General features: G+C 38.6%; 1 protein-coding gene across 1 annotated transcript; it reads left to right on the forward strand.

Annotated features, from left to right (window-relative positions):
• On the forward strand, positions 1,191–3,631 carry LOC109234830 (transcription factor bHLH100-like). Its single transcript, XM_019400879.1, has 3 exons — positions 1,191–1,490; positions 2,975–3,340; positions 3,518–3,631. Exons 1-3 carry the CDS (start codon positions 1,191–1,193, stop codon positions 3,629–3,631), a joined length of 780 nt encoding a protein of 259 aa, XP_019256424.1.

An 11,366-nucleotide genomic window follows, 5' to 3' on the forward strand; every position in this document is an offset into this window, starting at 1 on the left:
AGTTGCGTGATAATGTTACAAAGATCCGAGGTCTCCGTTTTTCAGAGAAAGAGAGGGATAGAAATTGAGACAGAGAGATAGAGAGAGTAAGTAGAAATGTTATTGAGCAAATATCCCCCCTTTTACACAGTTGGGAACCCCCCTTATATAGCGGAGGGATTTTCCCTTTTTTCCTATTTACGATATAAAGATAAAATATATAAACTAAAGATAAAGTGCATGTTACAGAGGGGCCGACGTGATTACATGGTCGTCCCTTGGGCCCGACCTTTGTCCATACGACAGGTCATGTCCATTTTGAGGACGGGGTTGGTCAAACTCGACCCTATACATATACCTGGGCAAGCTCATTAATATAATGTTGGATCGAAATAACATGGTGCATGCGGAAGCTAAGAAAATAGAGATTAGTGGACGATAAATTAGACAAGAAAGAAAATATACTAAAATAGGATACTATAATAGGGTTTGGTCAATTGACCTACATATAAAATTAAACTACTATAAAAAAATATAAAAATTATTGAGAGAATAGTCTCTCCTAAATAAAACTCTCTAAAAGGCTACATTGTGAAGGTTGTTGTTGTTGTTGTGCAGAGATACTCAATTTATAGATATCGAAGACTTTTAATTTCCTCTAAGAAAATGATAAGGCATATGAATGAGATTTATTCCTTAAGAGTCTTTTTTCCTTCCTTCATGAAAGAGAGTCTTTATAGATTAAAAGTTCAGGGTAAAATCCTCTATACAATACCATGGCAAATAAAATTTAAAAATCACTTAAATGATAGTAGTAGCTACATGGTTCGTAAAAAGTGAGATTAGTAATCTATGATAAGTACATACATGTTAAACCAACCAACCATGCCTTAGGCAAATCCCACATCGACAAAATAAAGGAGAGATGTTGGGTATATAAGTAAACAAACCCTAGATTCTAGTGACGTATTTTATACTAAATGTTAACTTTTACACTATGTATTTTTAATTACTACTAACATGTATGTATGTAACATCTCAGTCCACTAGTGATATTATTCGCTTTGAGCTAGACTCGCACAGCTTTAAAATGAGAGTTTTACATAATTACAGCTGGTTTCATAAAAGTTAACATTTAGTATAAGTTTAATCCTAGACTCCTCTTATAAATACACGTTCTATGATTGTCACAACACATTCCAACTGTAATGATGGCCTTTTCTTCTCCTTTGTTTTGTAACTTTGGCGTGTGTTTGGCAGATCCCAAAAACAACAAACTAAACACTATAGAAGCTCCAGTTTCAACAGGTATTCCTGTTCATTATTCTTCATCTCAGCCAAACATCGTACACAGACAATTCAAGAATTCTGATGAGATTAATGGTGATAATGATCATTTAGATGGAACACTGAAGAAGCTTAATCACAATGCAAGTGAACGTGATCGGAGAAAAAAATTTAATAGCTTGTGTTCTTCTCTTCGTTCTTTGCTTCCACCTACTGATCATACGGTATAATTCTTTCTTTCTTTCTTTCTTTCTTTCTTTTATTCATAATTCTTACCTTCTTCTGATTCTTTTTTACATTTTTCTTTAGGTAGTAAAATAATAAATTGATCAAAATACTTTGTGAACTTCGCAAACAATACAAATTTACGAGATTGATATTATCTTCTTAGCAAAATAATAATGTGATCATGGAAACGAATAGTAGCCGTAGTTTTCTTATATAACCATCTAGTATTCAGAATTCACTAACGCGATTAATCCAAATTCGTGCCTCATAGGACCATTATAGGGGAAATGTTCACCACAAAAAATAAAACCGTCCGAAATAGGATATGAACTGCACCCGATAATTATTGCAGCAAAGGATTTAAGCACGGGTGCACATACATATATTTAAGTAATTTTAAGAAATATAACATTGTTATATATAGTTTAAGGAGAGGAGCATGAGTTCACGTGAACCCATACTCCTTAACCTAGATACGCCCTTCTAAATCTTACTTATGGAAATATACTGAGTATATTGTTGTTATTGTCATTTCCCACCGTACTCCCTTGTGGTAAAGGAAAAAAAGGAAGAAATTTTTTACATAGCTTAGCTACTTGTTTGCTCTGCCATTTGTATTCACAGTTCTGTAATTTGAAGTGTTGCTATTATAGTATAATTCTTTCGTTCTATCTTGGGAGGAATTAATTAATCCATAATCTTGTTAGGTGTTTGCCATAATTTTCTTACCATATTTGGTTTTCCTATTTGTTGAAGGAAAGGGCAACATGTTTACCTTAATTGGGTTTTCCTTCTTGTAGAAGGAAATTACAAATCTCCTAGATTTGGCTAGTCCTTTTTCTTGTAGGAAAAGGTTTGGACTTCTATAAATTGAGCATCCTTCCTTCTCATTCATTAGCATCCATAATGTTTACCTTAATTGGGTTTTCCTTCTTGTAGAAGGAAATTACAAATCTCCTAGATTTGGCTAGTCCTTTTTCTTGTAGGAAAAGGTTTGGACTTCTATAAATTGAGCATCCTTCCTTCTCATTCATTAGCATCCATAATGTAGCCATATGGGGCTTGAGAGTCGTGTTTAAGGGGAGAACTTTACGTGACAAGTGTTAGTGTGTCACTTGTGTTTGCCTCTTCGTGAGGTTGTTCTCTCGATATTTTGTACTCTCTTTTTGTATAGTGGATTGCTCATCTCCGCCGTGGACGTAGGTCAGTTGACCAAACCACGTTAAATGTTTGTGTCTCTTTTGGTATATTTCTCTTTGTTGTATGATTTATCGTCATTCAAGGTTTGCTTTGCTAGCTTCCGCATGACACCTGATTATTTTCGATCCTAACAAATCTCGGTCAACAATGAGGGAATTAAATTCCTTAGGGACACACAAGCTCGGAATATATTTTTGCATTTTCTGTTCTAAATTCTGTTTTTCTGTTTATGAACACAGTTATACTTACACTTAAAGTTTCAATTGTTACATTTTAACAGAAAAAAATAAGCTTTCCAGTCACAGTAGCAAGAGTGATAAAGTACATACCAGATTTAAAGAAAGAAGTGGAAAGACTGACACAGAAGAAAGAAGATCTCACATTAAGATCCATCCCTAAGAAAGAATATTCTGCTGATTTTAATAAGCAAACAATAATTAAAGGAGGAATTCAGAGTTCTTTATCAGTTATCTCTGCAAATCAAGTGGGAAATGGAGAAGTCATTATTCATATATCTATTTTGAAGACCAATAAGAGTTCGTTTGCTGAAGCTGTATCAGAATTAGAGGAGGAAGGACTTCTTCTACTAAATTCATCTTCTTTTGAAACTTTGGGAGATAGAGTTTTCTACAATTTGCATTTTCAGGTATTTATATAAATTTCACTCTCTTTCTTTTCTCCATCTATAAGGTTTTTGAGGTTCAAAGATATATTATTATAGAAATATTTGCTTATGAAAATTGTGCACTTCAGAATATCTATATTACTATTAATATATTGCGCCAACTTTGTTGATGTTAATTTATTTTATTGTATTGAACAGGCACAAGGAACTTTACCAATTAAAGTTCAAATATTAAGAGACAAGCTCTTATCGTATTATGAGAAGGAAGACAAGTTATTACCACCTTGGATTTCTGGCTCCTTTATTACTTAGAAGCTTCATTACGAGCACATTTTTTTTATTTACGCTGTCATATATGGTGAACATCATAGTATATGTTCAAGAGATCGCAGGTGACGAGTGCAACACGTATGAATAATAATAAACTCCTACCTCATCATTATTAGTATAAGGATCTATCGGGCGATCTTTTTGATTATATATATATATATATATATATATATATATATATATATATATATATATAAATAGTTGTTATAGTCTGACCATTTTTCGAGTTTGAAGGGTTGGATTTATTTTCCTGGGACGAAGTTATTTTACCGTACCTTTTTGGATGAATGCTTCTTCAGCCTTTTTAAACATTTTTCTGAATTATTGAATTGAACTTATATAAAATATTAATTGACAAAGCAGTCTGTTCATGGAAGTAGTTATAGAATTCGTAGTTGCAAGAATTTTTTCTTACGATTGGGTTGATGTTAAGAATATAGAGGTGTTCATGGTTCGGTTTGGATCGGTTTTTCTCTAAAAAGAAACCAAACCAAGTAAGTCGGTTTTTCAAATATTAGAATCAAACCAAACCAATTAAGTCAGTTTTTTCTCGATTCGGTTTATGCCGGTTTTTCGGTTTTTTCGGTTATTTGTTGTTTTTTTCTTAAATATAAGACATACACTACCAAACACATATTCCAGAGACCACATTTTCAACGTAACACTATCAAATCAATTGCCCTTTGAGAATTCTATTATTTACCAAGATATATTGATGATAATTGAATCAAATAGTGATGAATAATTTAAGGACTCAATTAAAAATATATTATTTTTAACACGAAATGGATTCTTACACTTGACAAAAGAAAACTACCAATCAAACTAGAATGTAAAGGTAAAGAACTATACTAAAAGTGCAAACTATTAACATTTACCATTAAATTTTTGAAACTTTATATAAAAATATACATATATATAGGTGTAATAATAAATATGAAATAGCTACTCCTATAGCCACTTTGGTTCGATTTTTTCTGACTAAAACCAAAACCAAACTAAATTTCACCGGTTTTTAAAATTCAAACCCAAAACCAAACCAAACCAAAAAGTATCGGTTCTTTTGGTCGGTTTGGTTCTATTTTTCGGATTTTTATGAACAACCCTAAGAATACCGCTCGACTAGCTAGGGGCATTTGCATATATACCCATATTTGGGGCCACCGTTGATGTGATGACCCAAAAGGTCATCACTTGTTTTGAAAATAAATTCTGTGTTCCGAGGCCTTTAAACCTCCTTTGGTCTCACCTCGATTTGCGTGCAAAGTCCGGGCGTGTATCCGGAAAGCCATTATGTGAAAATCTGTGAAAAATGCTGAGTTTTGCTTTTAAAATGAATTTAGGTTGATTTCGGTCAATATTTTGGGTAAACGGACCCGGACCCGTATTTTGATGGTCCCGGAGAGTCCGTAGGAAAATATGGGACTTGGGTGTATGCCCGAAATCGAATTCCGAGGTCCCTAGCCCGAGAAATGAATTTTTGAAGAAAATTGTTTAACTGAAATTATTAGAGTTTTTGGAAATTTGAATGTAATTGAATTCGATGGTATCGGGCCCGTATTTTGGTCCCGGAGCCCGGTACAGGTCTTATATGGTATTTAAGTCGAGCCTGTAAAATTTGGTAAAAAACGGACTTGAAATGACATGAATCGGACCTTCGGTTGTTAAGATTTAAACTTAAGAGTTCATGAGATTTTTCTTTGATTTTGATGCTAAATTCATAGTTATTGATGTTATTTTGATGATTTGATCGCACGAGCAAGTCCGTATGATGTTTTTAGACTTGCGTGCATGTTTGGTTTGTATCCCCGAGGGCTCGGGTGAGTTTCGGATAGGCCACGGAGTGAAATTTGAACATAGGAAATTGCTAGTATGTTGCAGGTCTGCAGGCTTCGCAAATGCGAACAAGTATCGCAAATGCGAAAGTCAACCTGGGCTGCCTTGGTCGCAAATGCGACGTTTATATCGCAAATGCGATGTCGCATTTGCGAAGGGTCCCTCGCAAATGCGAGGGTGACTAGAATTGTACTTGGTCGCAAATGTGACAAAAGCTTCGCATTTACGAAGTGAACAGTTTCTGAGGGGTTCGCAATTGCGAACCCTGGTCGCAATTGCGACATTAGAGACCAGTTAATTGACACTTAGACGCATTTTCAGCCATTTTTTCAAACCTTCTCAAAACCTAAACACCTTTGGGCGATTTTTCAGAGACAACTACTCTTCCAAATCAATTGTAAGTCATTTCTAACTAATTTTCTTTCAATCTAATCCATCTTCTTACATGATTTCAACTCAAAATCAAGGGTTTTCATGGGGGAAATTGTGTGTTTTGGGTAGAACTTAGAATTTTTGAATTTTGGGGATTTGGACCTCGATTTGAGGTCCGATTTCAAAACAAATCATATATTTGAGTTCGTGGGTGAATGGGTAATCGGGTTTTGATTCGAACCTCGGGTTTTGATCACGTGGGCCCGGGGTCGATTTTTGACTTTTTGGGAAAAACTTTAGAAAACTTATTTTCATGCATTAGAATTGATTCATTTAGCATTTATTGATATGGTTAAGTAACTTGTGGCTAGATACAAGCGAATTGGTGGTGAAATTAAGAGGTAAAGCGGTAGTTGAGGCTTGAATTGTGTTCGTGGCATCGAGGTAAGTGTTTGGTCAAACCTTAGCTTGAGGGATTAGGAGTTGTGTCCTATTTGCTACGTGTTAATTGTTGAGTACGACGTATAGGCATGGTGACGAGTATCTATATGTTGGTGTCAAGCATGCCCGTGAGTGTTATGCTATGATTAATATGACTCCGTTTTGTATTGTTCATGCCTTATGTGATATTTCTATTGTTGAACAAGGCATGTGGAAGTAATTTTGGTAATTGAACATTGAAGAGCGTTGCTCAAGTTGTAAAATGATTTGTGGAATTATTGTTGGCAATTGACCATTGAAGAGCGTTGGCTCAAGTTGTGAAATGATTTGTGAAGTAAATGTGAAAAAGAAAAGAGGATTATGATATTGTCTACCTTGCCGGGATGTTGTTGCTTTTAATGATTATCTCCCTTGCCGGGTGATCGCTGCCAACTCGACACTACACCAAGGTAGGAAGAGCGGGTCGCAATAGCTTTTACCCGAATAGTGGTCGGGATCGATTTCCACAGGGAGCTAGTAGTGGAGTTGGATTTTCTGTCTAGTCTAGAGATGTGTTTGTGCTCCTAATATAGCTTCAAACATTCTTGGTTTTTGATTTTATAACTACTATGATAAAACTAATGATTAATGCTAATTTATGCTACTAGAATATTGCAAAGTTGTAACTAATGGGAAGGAAGGCACTAGGGTCGTGGCATTACCTAGGTGACTAATTGACGGGTAGATGTTACTAAGGAGAGATTGACATATTTGGGGTTTATGCTATAACCGTCGCACAATTGTACCCACTCTCACGCCTCTCGGTAGAGATAGTGATTTTGCCCGATTGACTCTCTCGAGACCAATTGGGCAGGCCAATTAGATCAAGCAACTAGGGTTCAAGTAGGGTGATTATTCTCTCGAGATTTAACCCGTTAATTGGGACTATCATTTCTCATGAGTCCATCCCGATTCCTTGTTGGGTCAATTTTCGGGTCATAAACTCTCTTTCTCAAGAAGAGTCAAACCCACAAAGCTTGAATCAGTGTTTGCAACCACCAATTCTTAAATAAAAACATAAAATCAACCCAAATAACAAACACCCATAATCAATCTAACCCTAGATGGCAACACCCATCAATTACCCACACCAGGGTTGAGCCACAACCCTAGCTAATGGGTTTAGCTACTCATGCTAGATACAGAAATTAAAGAAATAGATGAAGAACTATGCATATTAATTGATTACTAAGAAGAAACTACAATAATCTTTTGTTAATGAAGAGCAAAAGTGCCGAAAATGGCTACAAAAGTGACTCTCACGAGCGCAGCTCAGTCTGGAATATCAAACTTGACCTAAAAATGGTAAAATATCCTATTTATACTAGGCTGGAAAAACCGGACAAAAATACCCCTGCGGGGTCAGTGCGGGCCGCGCGAAGGTTACCGCGGCCGCACTGGCTCTTGGACTTCAATTTATGCTTCTCTGAACTTGAGGACCGCGGACCGCGTGAAAGTGCACCGCGGCCGCGGTGGAAGTTGGCATGGCCGTACTAAAACTAGCGCGGGCCGCATTGCTTGGAATTATCAAAATGTGAGCTCTCTGAATCTCTGCTCCGCGGACCGCACAAAAGAGTAGCGCGGCCGCGGAGCCTGACCGCTGACCGCGTGAGTCGTACCGCGCCCGAGTTGCCTCCAGCTTGAAAATGCCAACTCTCTGAACCTCCTAGTGCGGCCGCATTCACTTTTGCGCGGTCCGCACTAGGTTCTCTTTTCCTCAATTTACTTAGTCTTTGGCACTTGAGCAGGTTTCACTCCTTCTTGAGCCGTTCTTTGACATTTGTCGCTTTGTCGATCAAACCTGCAATCAAGCATAACTTGTGAGAATTTTGGGACTATTTTGTAGCAATTTATAACCAAAGCGTAGGCAAGTAGGGGCATAAAATATGTTAAAATCCCGACTTATCAACTCCCCCAAACTTAAACCTTTGCTTGTCCTCAAGCAAACAAAATAAGACCCACCCCTTAAAGGACAATCCAAGTAATTCCAGCTATCTTAAAGTAACCTCAACAAGCATCAATTGGGACTAACCATTGCCCTCAACACAAATGGATCATTAACAACATTCAAACCTTGAAAACTATGGATCAAGTGTGACACAAGAGCATCAAGAATTGACTCATTACATCAAAGAACTCTCTCAATTACTTTGGTCGCTGTGGATCCCCAAACTCATACATCCTCAACTTTCCCTAAGCAAGCCTCACCTTTTAGAGTATACGCACACAAACCGAGGTCAATGGGAGTTCACTCGTCTCTCTCAAGGAAAGGTCACAAGTCCGGCTCTAGGTACCATATGCTTGACCCTCATAGTAAGTATTCCCACTAATGTGAGTGGTTATCCAACTCAAGATCATATAGGGCTTTTGTGTAGTTAATGTGAAGGCTTTTGGGTAAGGGTAGGATATGTTTTTTGTTCAAGTGCGTCCAATCTTCCCTTAAGCACTTCTTTTGATTCATTGGCACAATTCACTTGACTCTTTGAGTCACTTTCACCTCTTTCAAGGGGTTAGCAGAAACACATTGTCACTCTTTCTTATGAAAATCAAGGACATTTCTTCCTTTTTCTTACTTTTCCACACCTTTCTCATCTTTTGGTTTAATTTCTAATGAACCCCTTTTTATTCTTTTCACTGTCGGTCTTTCTTTTTGTCTTTTTCTTTTCTTTTGCTTTTGCACCTTTTACCCCTTTTTGTTTCCTTTCTTGTCTCTACCTCCAAACTTAGACTTTGCCATTGCTCAAGGGAAGATGTGGGTGCCAAGAGAGGGTAGAATTTAGAACGGGTATAGGCTTGTAGCATTGGTTCATGAAAGAAGAAGGTTTAAGGCTCAAAAGGGTTAGCTAGGGATTATCTTATTAGTAGGCTATGGAATTGTTCAACTTATCATTTGGATCAAGGAGAGCCTATAATCACTTCTCAAGTCGGATTTCACTCAAAATTTTGCCTCAACAAACATTCGGGGCAAGTTCTAGACTATTGGCTCGGGACTTGGACTCATAATTCAATTTCTCACCACACACACTCAGGGATTGCTAAAGACATAGAGTCGAGGGCCCACAACAACCTTAGATACGATTGAGCACACAATAGTCCCGAAAGACCACATGATGTTTGTTTGGTCAACACAAGAGTCTCAAGGTCACTACTTTCACCATCCTAAACACAACCACTTGTCTTTGACCATGGGATCAAAGGCAAATGTGTTAGGCCCAAGTGAAGCTATGATTGAAATACTCTTAACTAAAAACTACTAAAAACACAAGAAAAAGCAAAAATAGACTTAAACCCTTAAGAAGGTTGTCACGCCATCCATTATCGGGAAGAGCCACCCTGTTCACACAATACTCTACTCTTGGAAAGAACCGTGGCCTTAAGAAAACCAAGGGCTTATTGAAAATGCCAAAAATAAAACAAAGGGCTGCGAGCCTAACTACGAAGCTTAAAAGTGAAAATGAAAAATTTGTACGAAAATAAAAAATAGAATGAATATTTCCAATAGGGGATTAGAATATACACCGGAGGATGAATATATACAAAAGTGTAACTTTATATACAGACCAAAGAGAGAATAAAAAGTACGAGAAAAGTAGCTAAATGTAAAGTTATATACAGACCAAAATAGAAAATCACAGAAACATAAACTAAGTCAAATATATACAGTCATCCAGATAAAGCAAAAAAGTAGGGCGCACCCCTACGAATAAAAGCTGGCATTGTCCCCAATGCCAACTATCAAACTAAGCATAAAAAAGTCATAAGAAAGGATATAGGAGCTCCCTAAGCCTGGTCCGTCTTCATGGGATCATCAGTGGTCCCCAAGTCCTCTGTATGTACGGGAACCTCAGACTGGTTCTCGGTCTCCTGCTGCTCAGCTGCTGGGACTGGGGCTTGTTCCTGGACCGGCTGGATGTCAGGTGCATCAGGAGGCAAACTGGAGGAGGCCTCATGTGGGACTGCCACCTCAATAACTGCATCAGCTGTACTGGGGAGCTTCCTCTTCTTCCTTGGCTGCCTGGGTGCCTGCTCCTGCTGTGGATCTGCTACTGGTGCTGCTGGGGCTGGGGCTGGGTCCCCGAATAGCAAGTCTAGAGGCATTTGGTCTGCCAATAGCTTGTCCACATCTGTCCTGAGCTGTTTCACAGACTCCTTGGAAGCCCGTGATCTCCTCATCTTCTTGTGCTCCTTGGCAAGCTCCTTCAGAGCCTTGCCATGTGACTCCACTGCTGTAGACAAGGTATCTTGTGTCTTCATAATCTTTTCCTGGTTCTCCAGGAGCTTCTTCAAAGTGTCCTCAATGGACTGAGGAATCTGAGCTGGCTGAGGTGCTGACTGGGTCTCAATTGTGGAAGACAATGTAGACAACTTGGATGTCGCAGCTGACATCCAGTTGTTCAAACTGGCCAATGTCTTGCTCAATTGATAGGCAGTGAAAGGATGAGTCCGGGAAGATAGAACCCCTGGGCCAGCTGAAATACTGGGACCAGCAACAGAGGAAGGTCCTGGAGGCAAGTCTTCAACTGTAGTGGCAGAAGGCATGGTGGAAGGCTCGGTAGAAGGCTCTACCGCAACTAGCTCCTCAGACTGGCCAGTTGGGACAGAGGCAGGTGGCTGGTAGCTCTTGTGTTTAGGGTTGTCCGGACCCTGCATACTGTACCAAGAGTAAGGAGCCACAGGCTTGGTCTTGACATCATATCTCTTCTTCTCCACCCCCAGGTCCCGAAAATATATTGAAAGGGTGTTGGGAAAAGGGTAATTCCGGTCATGCTCTTGCCCCACAGCAGAAATCACACGGGACATCACATTTCCCACATTGATAGGGTACCCGGCCATAATAGATGCAACAAGAACAGCCCGGGTAAGTGGAATAGTCTGATCGTGGGTAGAAGGGTCAAGCCGACTGCACACAAAAGTTAACCACTCCTGAGCCTCAAAGTTGAAAGTCTTCCGGTATATTTTTCTCCCTGCCAGCAACCACTCTGGAACAGTACCTGGGATTGCCAAGTACTGGGCCAACCAAGGACGGACT

This window comes from Nicotiana attenuata, chromosome 11 (assembly GCF_001879085.1).
Source record: "Nicotiana attenuata strain UT chromosome 11, NIATTr2, whole genome shotgun sequence".
NCBI classification, from domain to species: domain Eukaryota; kingdom Viridiplantae; phylum Streptophyta; class Magnoliopsida; order Solanales; family Solanaceae; genus Nicotiana; species Nicotiana attenuata.